The sequence below is a fragment of the Daldinia loculata genome (assembly GCF_022478755.1).
Source record: "Daldinia loculata strain CBS 113971 unplaced genomic scaffold F4817scaffold_15, whole genome shotgun sequence".
Classification (NCBI taxonomy): Eukaryota; Fungi; Ascomycota; class Sordariomycetes; order Xylariales; family Hypoxylaceae; genus Daldinia; species Daldinia loculata.
Genome location: NW_026054869.1, coordinates 136,636 through 154,834, shown reverse-complemented (window position 1 = coordinate 154,834; position 18,199 = coordinate 136,636). Strand labels below are relative to the sequence as shown.

At 47.6% G+C, this 18,199-nt stretch overlaps 6 protein-coding genes across 6 annotated transcripts; 4 read left to right on the top strand and 2 right to left on the bottom strand.

The window, feature by feature from the left end:
* The first annotated feature begins 11 nt into the window (after nucleotides 1-11).
* Nucleotides 12-1,394, top strand: F4817DRAFT_332886 (uncharacterized protein). Its single transcript, XM_049302706.1, has 2 exons — nucleotides 12-695; nucleotides 745-1,394. Exons 1-2 carry the CDS (start codon nucleotides 180-182, stop codon nucleotides 1,195-1,197), a joined length of 969 nt encoding a protein of 322 aa, XP_049160508.1. The 5' UTR covers nucleotides 12-179; the 3' UTR covers nucleotides 1,198-1,394.
* A 245-nt stretch (nucleotides 1,395-1,639) lies between these two features.
* F4817DRAFT_332885 (beach-domain-containing protein) lies at nucleotides 1,640-10,286 on the top strand. The gene is made up of 4 exons (XM_049302705.1): nucleotides 1,640-4,639; nucleotides 4,699-5,604; nucleotides 5,652-9,958; nucleotides 10,014-10,286. Exons 1-4 carry the CDS (start codon nucleotides 2,035-2,037, stop codon nucleotides 10,044-10,046), a joined length of 7,851 nt encoding a protein of 2,616 aa, XP_049160507.1. The 5' UTR covers nucleotides 1,640-2,034; the 3' UTR covers nucleotides 10,047-10,286.
* On the bottom strand, nucleotides 10,287-11,184 carry F4817DRAFT_332882 (NADH-ubiquinone oxidoreductase 9.5 kDa subunit). The gene is made up of 3 exons (XM_049302704.1): nucleotides 11,073-11,184; nucleotides 10,756-10,957; nucleotides 10,287-10,614 (listed from the first exon to the last, which is right to left on the bottom strand). Exons 2-3 carry the CDS (start codon nucleotides 10,943-10,945, stop codon nucleotides 10,571-10,573), a joined length of 234 nt encoding a protein of 77 aa, XP_049160506.1. The 5' UTR covers nucleotides 10,946-10,957; nucleotides 11,073-11,184; the 3' UTR covers nucleotides 10,287-10,570.
* Nucleotides 11,185-11,416: 232 nt separating this feature from the next.
* Nucleotides 11,417-12,698, top strand: F4817DRAFT_54179 (uncharacterized protein). Its single transcript, XM_049307614.1, has 3 exons — nucleotides 11,417-12,034; nucleotides 12,093-12,285; nucleotides 12,335-12,698. Exons 1-3 carry the CDS (start codon nucleotides 11,814-11,816, stop codon nucleotides 12,626-12,628), a joined length of 708 nt encoding a protein of 235 aa, XP_049160505.1. The 5' UTR covers nucleotides 11,417-11,813; the 3' UTR covers nucleotides 12,629-12,698.
* Nucleotides 12,560-14,980, bottom strand: F4817DRAFT_54189 (uncharacterized protein). Its single transcript, XM_049307615.1, has 3 exons — nucleotides 14,785-14,980; nucleotides 14,443-14,720; nucleotides 12,560-14,388 (listed from the first exon to the last, which is right to left on the bottom strand). Exons 1-3 carry the CDS (start codon nucleotides 14,840-14,842, stop codon nucleotides 12,769-12,771), a joined length of 1,956 nt encoding a protein of 651 aa, XP_049160504.1. The 5' UTR covers nucleotides 14,843-14,980; the 3' UTR covers nucleotides 12,560-12,768.
* A 174-nt stretch (nucleotides 14,981-15,154) lies between these two features.
* F4817DRAFT_332877 (Dolichyl-diphosphooligosaccharide-protein glycosyltransferase 48kDa subunit) lies at nucleotides 15,155-17,305 on the top strand. The gene is made up of 4 exons (XM_049302703.1): nucleotides 15,155-15,511; nucleotides 15,580-15,690; nucleotides 15,754-16,466; nucleotides 16,520-17,305. Exons 1-4 carry the CDS (start codon nucleotides 15,370-15,372, stop codon nucleotides 16,937-16,939), a joined length of 1,386 nt encoding a protein of 461 aa, XP_049160503.1. The 5' UTR covers nucleotides 15,155-15,369; the 3' UTR covers nucleotides 16,940-17,305.
* The last annotated feature ends 894 nt before the right edge of the window (nucleotides 17,306-18,199 follow it).

Sequence of the window (18,199 nt, the reverse complement as noted above, 5' to 3'; positions counted from 1 at the left end):
GCGCGCGTATCCATGAGCACAGTTACTATGTATTCACCAACATAAGTTTCATCTGTTAGCGGGTATCCATTCCATCATACAAGTGTAAAAAGCATCGTAGGCATGATTCCATACTACTGGTAGTCAAGATTAACATCAGGCTGATGCGCTCTTGCAAAACACGGGAGGGATGAGCGGTAATGGTTGATTCTGGATACCTGCTACTCAGCTCCTCAAACATGACTGCAGCGCCCAGGACAATACACGTGGCAGAACTACCCAGCGCAGAAAATATGGTATTTCGCGATTCTTTATTTTTTAAGAAAAATGGGCATGACCTTCCGTCGCCGAAGGAGATTCGAGAAAAGGATATCGAAATCAATAGCTTTCGCGCACGATCACCAAGGCCTCCACCGATCCTGTTCGAAGAACTGGGACTTGTCGTCAAATATGGCTCGGAGATCACAATAGCCGAAGCACAGTGCCTGTGGTATTTCAACAAATACATGAAAGATGCAGTGCCTACGCCGGAATTGTACGGGTGGTGCCATGATGACGGCGAGACATTCATCTATATGGAGTTTGTCAATGCCGACACACTAGAAGACGTGTGGCCATCACTTAATCAAGAAGATCAAAACATAATTTGCGATCAGCTCCATACGTCCGTGGAGGCATGGCGCAGTCTCCGTCAGGAGACGGAACCATACTATGTCGGTAAGCTCATGGATATATCGTAAATAATCTAGGATACTGACAGCTTAAGGCCATATCGGACGTCAAGGAGTAGGCGACATTATCTTCAGTGATGCAGGTGACCCGCAGGCCGGCCCGTTCGAAGGCATAACGCAATTTCATGATTTCTTTGCGCGTTACTCTTGCCGCCAGCACCCGGACTGGAATCCGCGGCGTGACTTTCCCGAGTTGGCCGGCTTGACGGATGACAGACCGGTGGTATTTACGCATAGCGATCTAGATAAGAGTAACATACTCATCTTTCCGAGGGATGGAGAATCTCCACCTCGCGTCGCCGCCATTATTGACTGGCACCAATCAGGATGGTACCCGAGCGATTGGGAATGGCTCAAAGCGGAATCGAGGTGCGAGCCTTTTTGGGAAGGGGGTCGGGATACGGCCTGGCTATTGCGGATCATGACGCCGGCAGACAAAAACTACCAAGCAGCTTGGGAATTCATTACTGGCTCTTTGGGCTTCTAGATCTACTCAAGTAAGAATACATTAATACAAAAATCGTTGCTTATATCAATGATTAACCTACAATTCAGAGAGGAGGTAGATATTGTGCCACTTCAAGGCTCAGCGCTTAGGGGATCGGCTCTCCTACTAAGTAACTTCTCTATCTTAGCTTTTTATCATAGTCACTTATATAAAAACTAACGCTTAAGTGTTTTCAACTTTGCTGCCTCATTTGTCCCTACTCGTGCATTCAATTCAAACCGTGACATTACCCCTATTTCGTCAGTGCCCATTCAATACTAGCAGGTATCTTTGTACCTTTGTACCTAAATGATTATGTCAGCATTCAAGCTGTTTAATGCCAAGCATTCAGCCAAGCATTCAATTGTACGAGCGCCACACATATTGACACACATACTGCCTCACGTACCTTGTATCTAAGCTACATGTACCTCTAAGGCTCCCTGCTTTCTGAATGAGGTACATAGTAGACGTCTGACAGCCTAGCGACTTCTAACTACAGTTGAACTTAGCTGTAGAGCTTTGAATTCATAGAACAAATTAACTTCAACACACTGGCGCGGATCTTTGGGGTTTATCAAAGCGACCCCAGATCCTTTACTCAACGCCGACAACTGATCAAGTAGACCTAAATTCTTACACAAAGTCAAACCTGCCGCATTGCGTATTCAAAACCTCGTCGCGAGAACTTCCCCTCCAATTCTTCGATGCTCTCTGGCGTAAACGGCAGCCTAGACCCCAATAGGGTACTAGCAGTAGCAGGTTCAGTTTCTATAATATGAAGAAACAAATAATCATCATCCCTCACCAAACTTTAGTCGTTCTGTTACCGTTATCATGTCCACACGCCCGGGTCGTTATCGATCGTCCACCTCCGCATCGACACCGCTAGCTACATCCAAAGCTTCCGAAGTCCTCCAGTCTCTCCTCGATGCCGTATCCTCTATCATATCCGCTTCTTTAAACAACGGCTACCCGAAATTCGAGCCCTTAATAGCCCAGATACGACAAATTCAACAATATCTATCCGCAACTGCCCCACCAAGCTCCATCCAAGACGACTTTAGACATCTTCGTGGCTTTCACCACCTACTCGACGTACTGCGGTCCTTCTCCGGCTTCTATAACCTCCAAAAACGAGATGATGATGAGAAGAGAAGCTTCTTTAAGCTCCTCGATGTTGTATTTAGTGCTCTCGCTGCCGCCTTCCGTGCGCATCCTGGTAACCGACGGTATTTCCGTACGCGGGTCGAGGGTGGCGGCTGGGATGCTTTGGAGCAAATTATAGCGAGCATTGGCCTTGGAGGTAGCGATTCAGATCTGTGGACAAGCTGCCAGTTATTTGGGAAGCTCTTTTCCTTGGCTGTAAATGATGCGGCGCTGGATCAACTATGTTGCTCTGCCACGTTAGATGATGCTGCGCCCTGGGTGCTGGTGGCGCCGGATGAGCTCGGTACTGGAGAAGATGGCACAAGGAGCGAGGTTCACGATGTTGCTCGCTTAGGTGACCATATGGCATCGATTGAGGCGGCGATCCAAAAGACTGTTGGCCCCAAGTCAACTCTACAAAACCCCGAGGTCATTCGTACTATCGTGGACTTCTGGGAATCTCTACCACGCGATAAGCAAGTCCCAGAAAACACAGCATCCTTGCTGGTACTTAAGGTCTTATCCTCGATTTTAGACGTTTCCAACATCAACTTGTGCCTAGTTCACGAGACAGGCGTTTTGTCTCGATTCTTAAAATTTGCTTTCGACGGAAATTCTCCTCTTAACAATATCGAGCGTGAGACAGTTCTATCTATTTGTCGATCTCTGATGCCTTTCGGTGTGAACCGGCTGGTGGATGCACAGGAACTTCTACTCAATCCCTCTCTAGACTCATCAGATTTCTGCTTAGAGGTAATGCATAAATATGGTGGCCCTCCATACATACAATTCGACTTGTCCCAAAATGGGCACTCTTCCATTGAACTGCCAAGTTTAGGGCGTCCATTCCCCCCTCAGTCTTCTGCTGGATATACATTTGCTGCGTGGGTGCGGATCGATCAGTTTGATCCGAAATCACATACCACACTTTTTGGAGCATTTGACTCAACCCAGACCTGTTTTGTTCTCGCATATCTCGAAAAAGATACCCATAACTTCATTTTACAAACTTCAGTTACTTCACAGCGGCCGAGTGTCAGGTTTAGAACCTTCACGTTCAAGCAAGGGAGATGGTATCATATCGTGGTGGCCCACCGACGACCTAAAACAATGACACCTAGCAAGGCTTCCTTATATGTGAATGGTGAATTTGTCGAGCAGATACGAGCCTCTTATCCTGCTCAGCCGCCGTTATCGAACGGCAGCACGGAGAGTTTTGCATCGTTTACTTCTTCGAGTAACAAGGTCATGCCAGTCCAGGCATTTTTAGGGACCCCGCGTGAGCTTTCTTCTCACCTGGGTACAGGATTAATACATTCAAGATGGTCTCTTGGTACAGCCCATCTTTTCGATGACGTATTGAGTGATGATTTTCTATCGGTTCCCAGTCGGCTAGGAGTTCATTACCAGGGGAACTTCCAGGACTGCCTTGGCGGATTCCAAACTTACACGGCATCCGCTGCCCTGGGCCTCCGTAATGATCTTGTTAGTACAGGGAAAGATGACTCTGATATCATGAAAGTTATTAGGGATAAAGCTAGCCATGTGGTCCCAGAGCATAAAATTGTTCTCAGCGTACTGCCCTCTTCGATCTTTCGGGAAAAGGAACACTTTGGCGAGTCACAGCTATATCGTTCTTTGTCTCGCGGACCTGCCCATACTCTAGTACAAATGGTACTTAAAAATGGCACGGGTATAGCTATTAACACGGCGTTGCCTTCGATTAACGATGCGCTTCTTCGCTCGAATGGCGTAGCAGTATTAACTGGAAATCCCATTGTTGCAACTCCCCAGTTCTTTGACGATGCCCTCTGGCAACTGGCGGGCTTCACGCCACTTGCGTTAAAGTTAATCGAGCGGGCTTCTTCAGCCGAAACGCTCGTACGTGCTATTGAGATGGTCTTCTTGTGTATCAATTCGAGTTGGCGAAATAGCGAAGCTATGGAGAAGGACGGGGGATATGCGATCTTAGGAATACTATTAAAAGCCAAGCTCGGTTTTAGCGGACCTGGAAGCGAGGGGCTGACTGAGAAGCTTGCGATTTCGAATATCGAAAAGGACAAATTATGCGTCCAGATCCTCAGCCTTGTGCTGGAATTTGTCGGTTATAAACACCGAGATCCTCTTGAATCGGTGATCATAAATCCCTTAGCCTATCGCATTCTCCTAGTCGATTTTGATGGTTGGAGAAAATGCGGACCTCTCGTTCAAGAGCTGTATTATAAACAGTTCGTGAGTTTCGCCGTGATGAGCAAGTATCATCAATACAACAACCGCAGGCTACTTCGAATGCGTGAGTTACTTGGGATCTAAGTAAGCGCCCCAATTTACACTAACATTATCGTGCTTTAGGAATTGTGAAAAGGCTCCTCGATGCCATTAAATCGGAGCCTCTGCTGGAGGCTGTACTCCCCTATTTCATAAGCGCTATCAAAAGCCTCGTCAAATGCAACTATAACACTGAGGTCCATCAATCACTCGCTCTATTCATTACTTATGCTTTTCATCCCACGTCGAGATCTCTTCCGCGTACTCCAAAAACAGCAAATCGTCGACCCTCTCATAATATTCCATTACGACCACTGGTCCATGTAAACGGAGCGGGCGGGAATGACGTACGGTTGCTCACGAAGAGAGAGGTCGGCATACGTCTCCTAGATATGTATAGCCAATTGCTATGCGAAAAGGGGAACTTAGCAATTATTCGGAAGTTCGCTAAGACAGTGACAAACAAGGTACTTGACGCACGGCCACTGCGAAAAAATTCCAAGCTGATGATGGTCCAGTGGCTTTTGTATCTTCTCACAGAAAACGACCCGGAAATCGTAACGTACGGCTGCAAGATACTTGCTAGGCTTTTAGTCACCCATGGGACGGCCTATATTAACAAGTTTTCGGGGAAGACTGGGGGCTTCTGCATTATGGCTCACCGTCTTAAGCGGTGGTGGGATATTGCAACTCTCTGGCCCATTTGCTTCAGCATCCTCTTTGGATACGACGTCGCAGAAATAGACTTCGAGAAGAATTTCGATTTTTTCAGTTTATTAGAAACGTTTGGGAAATGCAAAATCGCCAATCCAGATGCGTTGTCAATCATCACGGCCATGATCCAGCATGCACTGAAAGATATTCTTAAAGCCCAGGAGGATCCAGCTTCGCCTCCACCTGATTTAAACATGGCCGTAACTAAGCATGAAAGTTTGGGGACAAGACTACGAGCACGATCGATGTCACTTCAAAAGGAGCTGGAATCACGAGGTGAGTGTCTTTCCATTGCTGTAGATGTAAACTAAGTGCCCTTTAAGAAACAATTGAACCGCGAGCCGAACGTAACGCCGGGAACGCTGCGGTACTCCAGACTGTCATTCGGTTCATGGCAGACCTACATACTCGATCGGCAGATTTCCGAGATTTTGCACTATCCTCGGACTACGTGAGGCTGCTCCTGTCTGCCCTCTACCCGGCTATCGTAAGCACGGATCCGGTAAATCCCGAGACAGAACTTAACTCCAGAGACTCAACACTCACTTTCGAGGGCGGCGATGTCATCATTCGTCCGATCGGTGGGACAACAAGTGCTGCACCCGTAATTAGAACGTCTAGCGCGACCGATACGTCGCTACCTGCTAGTAGAATAACTCATACTCATCGGGGAAGTCAATTACGGAAGGCCTCATCTTTCATACTTCTCACATCCCAGAAGTCCACCCAATCCAGTCCAGCTCGCCTCGTTCATGTCATGTCCCCGAAGAAGAAAGTTGCCGATCAAAACATCGGCCATGGCTTAGTCGAGGGCCTCCTCGAGCTTGTTATCAACGTCTTCGTAGACCAACTATTAGTACGAAAGGAATTTCCGGGATTCGGCTTATTCCTTAAGGTACCCCCTGGATTCCAAGAGCACCAAGCGTACTTCGAGTCCTACGTATTGAAAAGCACAATCGTTCATATATCAACAGCGATTAAGCTTAATTGGAAAGCTTTAAGCGAACCGAAAGTGCTCACCAACATGGCTAGGTTCAGTCTTCACATGGTTGAAGCAATATTCGAAGGGTGGTTTATGAACGGTACCGAATCGATGTTGAACTTCGCGGGACTCTTATTGGAATATCTCCAGAAGCCAGACGTCGCAAAAATGAAAACCGTAAGACTATGCAGTCAAGCAGTGACGACTATTCGAGGCTCGTTTCTTAAACTAGTCTTACTTAGACTCTCGGAAATGGACGATCCACAAACCACCGAGATGGAGGCAAATTTTTCAATGGAAAAGATACTTTACTGGCAAATGGTTGTATTGGAGTCTTTATCGCCCGATGATGACTATATGAAGTTCTTCTGGTATCAGCTCTATACTAAGTTAGTGGATACGAGGCGAGCCGTACGACTTGCTGCTGTCAATCTCTGGCGCATCATGCTTGTACAGAAACCCAACGAATGCACGTCGCTGTTTCGATTATCCATGACATCCGCCTCAGACCAGTCCCAGCTTGCAGCAGATTTCCAGAAACTTACCGAACTTGATACGGACGCATTCATCGACTGGGTTGATGAACATCGGCCTTCACTCGATGCGTTATTTCTGGGGGGTCTCTCGCGGGCCTGGGAAGAATTCGTCAATACGGAAAACCAGCGCACGGCAGAGACAGCTAAATCACGATTGACAAAACGGAAAGAGACTCTGAAACGATGGCATTCGGAGATGGTCGAACGGGAAAATATCCTACTACGCCATGACATGGCCAATTCCGCCTGGATGAAGTCTATCTACGCGTCTGAGCATTTCAAGCATCAACGTCTTATGCAGGACCAACAGGATGATGTCATTTTCTTTTCGTCCTCGTTTTCCCGTATGCAAAAGGACCTTAACCGACCAGGAGCTGTATTATACGATCCTAAGCCTATTAAGTGGAAACTTGATAGGACAGAAGGCCGGAATCGTATGCGCCTCCGGCTTCTACCAGACCTTTCTACCGACCACGACCAGTACCAACCCAAACGTAAAACGATAGATCAACCGGCAACTTCCACTTCCAAAGGAGAGTCGGTTGATCCTCCTGCCGCGACTCCTGTGTCAAGAAAGCCTGCACCTCCATCCATACCCCAAGGGCAGATAAGCAGCCAGGATGAGGTCGCTGAAGATGACGCTGATGACGCCCCGGCTGGTACTCAGGCTGGAGCAAAACCTGGGCAGACAGCTATCCCCGAGGATGACTTCGAGATGATTGACGACCCGAACGATCCTAACGATGCTGATGACGGGTTCGAAGACAAGAATAGGAGAGTGATGAGACGTCTGCAACAGGGCGACACGGTTCAACAAGTTTACAATGTCTCCCGTGTCATTGGTCTTGAAGCATTTGAGGGTATTCTTTTAGTTGGAAAGAACGCCCTTTATTTGATGGACAGTTTCTTCCAGTGTGCGGATGGAGAGATAGTAAACGTTTGGGAAGCACCCGTAGAAGAGCGTGACCCTTTCTCTCAGATTATAACTGGTGCGAAGTCTAACGAAAACCGTCAGGCCATAAGCCGCGCCTCTCAAGACTCCCGCAGTTGGAAGTGGCACGATGTTATAAGTATATCGAAGCGCCGGTTCTTGTTCCGAGATGTGGCCATTGAAGTCTTCTTTACCGACGGCCGTAGTTATCTTTTGACTGCGATGAATCCGGCCATGAGAGACGAGATATTTTCTAAGCTCGCTAACAAAACTCCGCACACCGCAGGAGCGAACTCATTGCCCAACCCAGAGGATGCCTGGCGTCTAGAGTCGCTCAAAGTCTTCGAAGAGTCCCCTCAATCGTTTGGATCAAAATTCGGCAGCATCTTCAACTCTTCCCCCTGGAATCCTCTTATGCGACGATGGCAACGAGGCGAAATATCTAACTTCCATTACCTAATGCTCGTGAATACAATGGCAGGCCGGACATTTAATGACTTAACCCAATATCCGGTTTTCCCCTGGGTCCTAGCAGACTACACGAGCGAAGAATTAGACTTGAACAATCCCGCCACGTTCCGAGATCTGTCGAAGCCTATGGGTGCGCAGACCGCACGACGTCAGCTTGACTATCAGACCAGATACACCAGCCTGGCTGAGATTGGCGAGACGCCTTTTCACTACGGCACGCACTACTCGTCCGCCATGATTGTTGCATCGTATTTAATTCGTTTGCCTCCGTTTGTGCAATCCTTCATCCTTCTTCAAGGTGGCTCGTTTGACCACGCAGATCGACTTTTCTTCTCGATCGAAGGGTCGTGGAAATCCGCATCGCAGGATAACGGATCCGACGTCCGAGAGCTAATACCAGAGTTCTTCTACCTCCCAGACTTTTTAACGAACGTGAATGGATATAACTTTGGCGACCGTCAAGGTTCTGGTGGCCGAGTCAACCACGTTGAGTTACCTCCATGGGCCAAAGGTGATCCGAAGATATTCGTTGCGAAACATCGTGAGGCATTAGAGAGTCCTTACGTGAGCCAAAACCTTCATCTGTGGATCGACCTGGTATTCGGTCATAAGCAACGTGGCGAAGCAGCTGTAGAAAACTTGAACGTGTTCCATTATCTTTCGTATTACGGTGCCAAAGATCTTGATAACATTACGGACTCAAACGAACGACATGCTACAACAAGTATCATCCACAATTTCGGACAAACACCACATCAAGTCTTCACCAAGCCCCATCCGCCGCGGGAGAACGTCTCATTTCCAGTGAAGAGACTGGATACGGCCAGCCATTCTCTTGCCAGGATACCTCACCCGCTTCTCGAAAGTCGCGAGCGGGTTGCCTCCCTAGTATATTCGCCCAAACTAGATCGGCTCCTATGCTCGTCCCCCTTCCGCCTCAATCTTCCCCCTTTCTTTGACAAATACCTCGAGTGGGGATTTGCGGATAATAGTGTGCGTTTCTATCACACTGAGAATCGGAAGAGTGCGGGCGTCAGCGAAAACTTGCACACAGGCCAAATATCATGCATCGTCGTCGCCGATTCGAAGACGTTGATCACTGCCGGTGAGGATTGCGTCGTGTCTGTGTTCACTATGCAGACCACCACAGGTAAGCCCGTGGAGCTCATGCATCGTTCTTCACTATTCGGGCACAAGACTCCGGTCACGACGATTGCGGTATCAAAGGCTTTTAGCACGCTGGTCACGGTTTCCGGAGACGGACACGCATTCCTCTGGGATATGAATCGTCTCGAGTTTGTGCGAAAGCTGTCGAGCGCTCGAGCTGTCGAGTGTGCTCGCATCAACGACGTATCTGGAGAAATAATGCTATGCTCAGGTCCGAACGTGACATTATACACGATCAATGGCGACTTGATACTCGACCAGAACGTATGTTCCGAGCCCGATGACTACGTATACTCTTGCTCCTTCTACGAAGGGTCAGGGAACGAGTGGCTAGAGAATTACCTCATCTTTACGGGACACAGGAGAGGCAGGGTAAATATCTGGAAACGGATCATCAAGGGTGGCAAGTGGGGGTTGGAGTTGGTAAGACGGCTGGACCACATAGATACGCGCAGCGAGACGGGGACAAATACGGAGGCGGCGATCACTTGCATCACCCCGATGCCGCAGCTGGTGTATACTGGAGACGACGATGGACGAGTTGTAAGTCGATATATATCCCGCATAGAAACACAATCAGAGCTGACACATGACCTAGTACGAATGGAATCTCATCCAAAGGGAAAGATAGAGTCTGACCCAAAGAAAACGGTCATCCGTGGTGCGCTGGAAGATGCGGTCGCAAAGCATTGGTGCATAGACGGGCGTTTGCTTGAGATTTTAGCACTCTTGATATACGGCGCGCGGAGGGTCGTTCTGTTAGTTAGCCCGGACTCCAGGATAGATGATATGGATAGCTCGCTTAGATCAGACGGGTGTTAGACACAGATAACCAATGAGTTAACGAATAGATGACTACATGGCGCTGGTGGTGCGAAAATGAAATGAATTGAACTGGATGATAGTTTTTGACTTGATTGATCCTAGTGAGGCTTGAAGGGACACTCTTCTTGCATGCGGTAGCATTTGATACGTTCCCCTTGAGGGTATTCCGCCTAGCCCCGTCTTCATACTTTGCTCCGAGGTCTGACGACTTGAGGCGCTTGGAGTGGTTTTAATTTTGATATATACATGTAGATCCGCCTATCGATCCACGGTCCTGCTCCTATGCCCTATTCCTAGGTATGTTCCAGAGATACTTGATACGTATAGCGCTCAGTCGTCGTAGCCGGTTAACGTCTTTCGCGGGCCGGTAGGAACTACGAAGTGTTCGTTAGCATTTTTTTCTTCTTCGATATCTATACCCCCCCCCCCCCCCCCCTTCCCCTTCTACCCTTCTCCATCTCTGTTCTCATAGGTAGGTACCTAAGGTATTCGAGTGAGTGGCAGGTAGTACGTACCAGGATACGTCAACGGAATCGGCGGGGTGCGCTCGTAACCCAGGCGCCTCATGGCGGGCGGGACGGTGGCTAGCATTAGGGGGCCGGTGGCGCCGATGACGACGGACCAGAAGTATGCGGGGCGCTCGCGGGCGGCCCAGCGGCAGTACCGGAGGGGGCTGGCGAAGAAGGCTGGTGTTGAGGCCGACATGGTTCTTTTGGTCTAGTGGTAACTAGTGTTAGCGAGGGAGAGGGTTTGAAGGGTATATTATATCGGCAGTGGAGTTGGGAATTGGGAGTGGGAGGTATTTGGTGGGTAGGTGGGCAGGTGAACGTACGTGGTGTGGGTGGTGGTTCAATTGACCTCTAGTTTCGGGTGAAGAGGGACGGAGGATCTTGAGAGTGGCCGGCGATGCTGGTTTTGAAGGTTACCTTAGGTACGTGAGGTTGTGAGCTCCGATGCAATTGGACCTGCGGGATGATACGGGTGGTCTGTGCATATGTAAGTATTTAAGTACCTCTTTAAGTCAGATACATGTACAGACGTACTTCGTACATTCAAGTATAAGACTGTCTACACAGGTAGCATCATAAATCTCAGTATTTATTGCCATTATTAAATATTTCTAAAATATAAATCTCTTAATTCATTTTAACTTCAACTTTTGTATCATAAATTAGTGTTATCGTCATATAAATCCCTAACGATCTAAAGCCGTATACCTATACTTCGTAAATAAGATGTTTAAGTACATGTAGTGTCCAACTCGATTCGATGTACAGCCAACATAACCTACTGAATGTCGTAATAAGACGAATCGAGAGCAGCCTATTGTTGTTTTCTATTATAAAACCATAGCAAGTCATTCTAGTTCATTTTCAAGTTTCGCTAGCTCCAGTGTTGGTAAATGACGATGGTCTCATCCTTCTCGGCCGACTCGGGCGACTCGGGCGACAGCTATCATCATATATATCCTCGCAATATGTATTCGTAAATCTCCAAGTCTCACTATTCAGACACATACTTCCACCTTCTAGTTTCCCTACTCTCCATTATCAACTTTAGCCATTTCGCTATTATGAAGATCCTCATTGTCGGCGCGAGCGGGTCCATTGGAGGTGAAGTCCTCCTTCACTGCCTCGCTCACCCAGACATCTCAAGCGTGATCGCATTCGTACGTCGGGATCTACCTGCCGACGTATCAAGCCATCCAAAGCTTGAATCTGTTATAATCAAAGACTTCTCGAAATGGCCAGAAGACATATTACAGGCGCACTCGGATGCTGTAGGTATGCTTTGGTAAGTTTGGCGTAAAGAGTGAGAACGCAGGAGTTATTTACTTATACGATTCATACAGGAACATGGGAACCAATACTGGGAACATACTCCCTGACTTGGAGTATCCCCTGGCCTTCGTAGAAAGCATGGGACGAATGCTGGAAACGAAACCCGATAGACCCCCTTTTAAATACGTCCATCTAAGCGGTAAATTCGTCCGTCAGAACCAAGAAGAGCAATTATGCTTCCTGGAAGAAGCGCGCAAAATGAAAGTATGCATAGTCCAACCTATCAAGCCTTTTCCATGTCTGACTTTTTTAGGGCCGGCTCGAGACTAAAACCCTCGCATTCGCAGAGAACCACACTACCATATGGAAAACTTTCATGGTTAGGCCAGGCGCAGTTGTAACTAAAGGAATGATGGTTCCTGGCGTGATAGCTGCGGTGTTAGGCGAGAATTTGAGTGTCCGAGTTGAAGTGTTGGCTGCATTTATGACGTATCTTGCTATCGATGGTCAGGGGGAAGACTCCAGCATTGAAAATATGCGTATAGCGAGAAAAGGGAGGGAGTTATTAGAAGTTTTGGAATTGCGGAAAAATAACACCACACATTAATAGATGTAGATGGCATTTAAAGGCCTGTATGCTTGTTGTATCTTTAGTCTTATACCTTTATGATGGCGCCATAAACAAAGAGTAAGTTTACCTGCTCTATGGAAAAATGACTGTCAATGCTGTAATTTCTATGAAGTGTCTCATTGAAGGATAGTCGGATCTATTAAACCACCAACGGTAAGCGCTACATGTGGTGATTGTTGAGGGGGTTTTGCCATGTCAGACTTTGTAAATAATAGTTTCATTAGGTGCGAAGCTGGGCTTTCTACGTCAAGCGCTGGTTGGATCGAAGACGCAATTATATCTTCCATTCCAGACTTAGTCGCATTGGAAGTATCCTCAGTATTCCCAACGATGTTAGGATCGAAAGACGATCCAAGTGTCGAGGGAGTGTTGGGACCGGAGTGACTCGTCATGAAGAAGGTATTCTCTGAGCTAGTAATGATATCTAGCATGGTGGAGAGGATCTCGTAGCTTTGCCTTGCTACGTACTCTCTACTTCTCGTTTCTCCAGAGACTTCGAAAGAGCCAATGACTTGCTCAATCAGAGCCCGATCTGAATCGTATCTAGAAGTTGTCGAACGCTTTTCAAGATATTGGAGCTGTACTTTAGCGAGGAGAAGAACCACGGCGGCAAAAAAGGCAGACTGCTCGACGGTTCTACAACGAGACAATTGATCTTTGACGTGCTGCAATCCAAGGTATCGATGAATTGTAAACCTAGATGCCTCTATACAGCTTTCGAGGCTATCCAGTGAGTCATTTATAGCTTTTCCAAACGCGATGGGTAAGTGCGCAAATATTCGCGCTTGATAAAACCACAGCTGACATATAAGGCGGTTTGGCTCCTTGGCTGAGTCAAGAGATCGATCTTGACGGAACGACGGGGCTCTCCACCAAGAAGCAGGCATCGAGTCTTGTAATCTGTTCAGTGCCTCGTCTATTTCCCGAAGGATACTACGGTCTCCACCAAGACCAACGGCATTCCTCTGCGCAATACGCGACACAATTAGGCAAATACGGCGTTGGACATTAGCGTCTTCATCAGCAAGCGGATCTACCCAGGTATCGTCGTCAGGACCAAAGGGTGCAATACCAAGTCCAGGCTCAAGCCCGAGGAGAAGACTGCAGTAGCAATCGCCGCAGACGGTCGAGAGCCATAGGCGCCGTCGAAGGGCTATATCGCTACAAGATGAGCTGCGAGCAGAAAGGGAGAAGCTATTTTGAAACCCCTTTAATCTGGCAATATCGAGAACTCTTCTAAAGATCATCCACGCTTTTCGAATTGCGCCATCGTTAAGATAAATTGAGCTTAGTAGAGTGAGACATTCTATACCGTCCAACGAAGAAGCTTCGTCTTCGTGAGATACGACGAATAGCTTGACCCGGTCTGTAATCAATCCAATAGTCTTTTCGATATTTTCGGATCCTAAGAACTGCACGTCGAAACGTGACGGGAGTTGTTGCATATATAGTGCGAATAAGAGCAATATTTTAGCAACATGCATAGCGCTACCGCTCGAAATAGCAGCTATGTCTAAGAGCTGAAGTGTATCGTTTGGTCTGAGCACACTCCCGAGGGGCGTTTCTGCTCCCCACAGCCAAGCAGTACTGTTTGTAGCTATAGTAACTGCATCCTGTGCAGATGGTAGAAGGGCTACAAGTAGCTGTTTCTCATCTGACGTGTTTTCTGACTGATGGATAGGATGGCTATTGTCGTTGACGAGAGGGAAAGTTCCGTCGGTCGTTGATTGAAGCAACTAATATTGTCTAAGGATTTGGTCTTTCAACTGAAAGTGCCAGATAGAACTTACAAAATCGTTCCAAAGAGAGGCTGGAACTATAGATTCGCATTCGAATGAAGATTCAGCTGGCCGAGATTGTTCTTGCGCCTCGACCAAACTTTTCAAGAGAGATTCGATGCGTTCTAGTCTTGCTTCTTGTCCCTCCTTATCAACGTAAATAGGAGAGCCTTCGCTGCTCAACTCTGCCTCAGGCGGTTGAATAGTACACTGCGTCCCGCTCTTGACGCATTCGGCACATTTGTCAACCTTCTCATCAATGAGCTGACACTTTACTTTACGCTTTCTACCTGGTATGATATGTCAACTTATTATTATGAGGGTCAGATATAATTCAAAGGCGGTTATGCGTACATTGATAGCAACTTCGTGTACTCCGCCGTAAGCGTTTGCGGGAGGGGCCGGCCTCCATTTTAAGAAAACGTATCTACACTTCTACATATTATTTTTAGAATAGAAATTTAGTCACGAAGTGAAGTTGATTGTTAGGATTTTGGGAATTGCCAATAACGCGAACCTGGGCAAGAGCAATAAGAACATTACCTTAGACGCTTACCTATGAGGTACATATGTACATATACATCGGTACCTACTAGATTTAATAAAGACGTGACTCGGAAAATCGGAGTGTGCTCTGCCGGTGCTATGGAGTGCACTGATAGGACGACATAGGACGACGTAATCGTGCACCCATGTTTAGGTAGGTACACTATGTTTGGAGCTTGGCAGGTACGGGCTACGTATACCAGACCTCCAAAAATCCCGGCAGCAGCGAAGTACAAAGATTTGGAGACAGCTGGTCCGATCCAAAACTTCTAAACGTAAAACCAGACATTTAACGGATATAGGTCCCATGCGCGGCGATATTTCTGCTGTCGCACTCCTTTTCTTCCTCTCCTGTTCTCCTTGAAGCCAATTGATCACTGAGATACCGCCGAGATGAAGTCGTTAATATCCTTCGTCGTCCTCTTCTTTGTCGCCCTCGCCCATGCGATCAGCTCTAGCGGGAATAGGTTGCTGGTCCTCCTCGAGGATGTTGCTGAGAAGGAGGGCTACTCTACGTTCCTAGGTGATTTAGAGGGTGAGCAAAGCTAATACCTAAAACGAATACTTCATCGCATCGTTCATACTAACACAATATTATAACAGGTCGAGGATTTCAGATCAACTACGAAACTCCCAAGAGCGAAGGTCTAAGCTTATTCCACCTGGGCGAGAGGTCTTACGACCATGTTCTATTCCTCCCAACCAAGTCAAAAGGTATACTTGTCGCATAGCAACCACGCTATGGAGTTTTAAGTAATATGACTGACAGAGCGAAAGGACTCGGCCCAAACTTAACACCTAAGATCCTCCTCGATTTCATCAATGCAAATGGCAACATCCTCCTAGCTCTCTCAGCTTCTCAACCAGCCCCGACATCCATCGTCTCTCTACTTCTCGAATTAGATATTCACCTACCTTCCGATCGACAGGGTCTCGTTGTCGACCATTTCAACTACGATGTGTTGTCTGCCCCAGAGAAGCACGACGTGCTCTTGCTTCCGCCCACGGGACCTCTTCGTCCAGATATTAAGGATTTCTTCAGCCCAGTCTCTGCAGACGGAGGGGTTATCGCCTTCCCAAGAGGCACAGCCCAGACCCTCGGCTCAGGTGCCCTCCTTACGCCGATCCTGCGCGCTCCCTCCACATCTTACAGTTACAATCCGAAAGAGCAAGCCGAAGTCATCGACGAGCTCTTCGCAAGCGGCTCCCAGCTCTCCCTTGTGAGCACCTTCCAAGCTCGCAACTCGGCTCGGTTCACAGTCATTGGTTCCGCCGAGATGTTGAGCGACAAGTGGTTCGATGCTAAGGTGAAGAAGGTGGGCGAGGAGAAGGAGGTCAGCACTGTTAACCGCGAATTCGCTAAGCGAGTAGCGGGCTGGACCTTCAAGGAGATTGGCGTCCTGAGAGTGAACTGGATTGAGCACCACCTGAACGAGGTTGGCCAGAGCAACGCCAGCAACCCTAAAATCTACCGTATTAAGAACGACGTGGTACGTTTCCTTCTAGACCTCCAAGGTGGCTTCCCCTTACTAACATTAACAAGACATACTCTATCTCCCTCTCCGAGTACTCCTGGGACAAATACACCCCCTTCACCGTCCCGGATAACGACGACCTGCAGCTGGAATTCAGCATGCTGTCCCCCTTCCACCGTCTCCAGCTAAACCCCACTATCTCATCCGAGGACAGCACAACATATTCAGTATCATTCAAGCTGCCGGACCAGCACGGCATCTTCAACTTCATGGTCAACTACAAGCGCCCGTTCTATAGCAACGTCGAGGAGAAGAACACGGTCTCGGTCCGGCACTTTGCTCACGATGAGTGGCCCCGCAGTTACGTCATCAGCGGCGCCTGGCCCTGGATCGCGGGTATCGGTGTCACTGTTACTGGATGGCTGGGCTTCTGCGCTCTCTGGCTGTATAGCAAACCTGCGGCTACCTCGGAGAAGAAGAGGCAGTAAATGTTACGATGTGATGGGATGTAAGTGTCTTAAATATATAGGCACTAAGGCAGATACGAATGAAACCAATTGATGTGATTACGGGGCTTGTGACTGACTACATATGTAATTATGTACTTGTGGAATGAGTGGCACGGAACGATATGTGATGGCGCTTTGGGCCATATGATTACCCAGGGGCGTGGAGGAGTTATGAGGAGGGAGATGGTGGATGTATGACCATGACACAATAAAAGGGGTTCTCATATAGAGCGACTCCTCTTCGTCTGAGAGAGGATGGGTTGATCTAGCTAGTCAGAAGCTGTCAGTAATGAACGGCTAATAAAAATTCATTCATGAAAGATATACAATATTGATTTTCCAACGTATATGGAACTTTACTGGTGAGATATATGGCGAGTATCAAAGGTAAGCAATATAATCCAGAAGACGGTATCGAATTCATTATCATATGAACTACCAGATAGTTAATTTCAAGCTGTCATATACATACATAATATGAATCACCTATTGTCTGGGTATTATAAACCCATTGGATTATTTATCTTCCCCAAGCCGTGTCTTGACGTAGACACAGCGCTACAGAGGTAATCCTGTGTCACCAGTTCTATTAGCTGGCATCATTGCCGATGTCACTATCCAGGGATATGGCACTATCTGGTTTGCTTTTTGTAATGACCAAATCTAACTCGTAGTAGGCAAGTAAATAGTTACGGTACAGGCAATATGGGAGAGTCAAGGCTACAACTTACATTGGCTATCATATATTCATTGTGAGGTGAGGAAAGAGACAACACCTTCCTCATCTCTTTTGGACATGATATCTGAATAGTGCCTATTAATGTAGTTACTAGACCGTAAGATGGGACCGTTACTTGAATCATAAGTATATTAATATTGTACCCTTGGCAGTCCCAAGTCATACCATGACAATTCACCTTAGCCGACCTGCAAAGTCACATAGTGGCACAGCCCTAAGCATCAATAATCGGCAATTTATAAACCAACTCCTCGACCAAGCAGCCATCCATTTTGCTCCCTTCAACTGTAATAACCATCATCTTTGGACTAGGCCAACGAGAGCCGAACAAACGAGACAATGTGCTGGTCGTATACCCTCATCTATACCTGTTGGGACTGCATAGTAACCGGTCGATCCGCAGAAGCTTGCGTAGTAGTTGAACCTGGCGCCGAGGACCCGGTACGTGGGGGCTACAACCACGAAGGATGGCTCTGCCCGACGCGTTATCTCGGGCAAAG

Bases quoted from the DNA above. Each gene is read 5' to 3' on its own strand.
- F4817DRAFT_332882 (XM_049302704.1), bottom strand. From the start codon at position 10,945: ATGTCGGCCTCAACACCAGCCTTCTTCGCCAGCCCCCTCCGGTACTGC. The intron at 10,615-10,755 runs GTACGTACTACC...AACACTTCGTAG, and splicing joins GATTCCGTTGACGTATCCTG to TTCCTACCGGCCCGCGAAAG.
- F4817DRAFT_332877 (XM_049302703.1), top strand. From the start codon at position 15,370: ATGAAGTCGTTAATATCCTTCGTCGTCCTCTTCTTTGTCGCCCTCGCC. The intron at 15,512-15,579 runs GTGAGCAAAGCT...ATATTATAACAG, and splicing joins GTTCCTAGGTGATTTAGAGG to GTCGAGGATTTCAGATCAAC. The intron at 16,467-16,519 runs GTACGTTTCCTT...AACATTAACAAG, and splicing joins ACCGTATTAAGAACGACGTG to ACATACTCTATCTCCCTCTC.
- F4817DRAFT_54189 (XM_049307615.1), bottom strand. From the start codon at position 14,842: ATGGAGGCCGGCCCCTCCCGCAAACGCTTACGGCGGAGTACACGAAGT. The intron at 14,721-14,784 runs GTACGCATAACC...ATATCATACCAG, and splicing joins TACACGAAGTTGCTATCAAT to GTAGAAAGCGTAAAGTAAAG. The intron at 14,389-14,442 runs GTAAGTTCTATC...AGACAATATTAG, and splicing joins CCTCTCTTTGGAACGATTTT to TTGCTTCAATCAACGACCGA.
- F4817DRAFT_54179 (XM_049307614.1), top strand. From the start codon at position 11,814: ATGAAGATCCTCATTGTCGGCGCGAGCGGGTCCATTGGAGGTGAAGTC. The intron at 12,035-12,092 runs GTAAGTTTGGCG...CGATTCATACAG, and splicing joins GATGCTGTAGGTATGCTTTG to GAACATGGGAACCAATACTG. The intron at 12,286-12,334 runs GTATGCATAGTC...TGACTTTTTTAG, and splicing joins AAGAAGCGCGCAAAATGAAA to GGCCGGCTCGAGACTAAAAC.
- F4817DRAFT_332886 (XM_049302706.1), top strand. From the start codon at position 180: ATGGTTGATTCTGGATACCTGCTACTCAGCTCCTCAAACATGACTGCA. The intron at 696-744 runs GGTAAGCTCATG...CTGACAGCTTAA, and splicing joins AGACGGAACCATACTATGTC to GGCCATATCGGACGTCAAGG.
- F4817DRAFT_332885 (XM_049302705.1), top strand. From the start codon at position 2,035: ATGTCCACACGCCCGGGTCGTTATCGATCGTCCACCTCCGCATCGACA. The intron at 4,640-4,698 runs GTGAGTTACTTG...ATCGTGCTTTAG, and splicing joins CCGCAGGCTACTTCGAATGC to GAATTGTGAAAAGGCTCCTC. The intron at 9,959-10,013 runs GTAAGTCGATAT...CACATGACCTAG, and splicing joins GAGACGACGATGGACGAGTT to TACGAATGGAATCTCATCCA.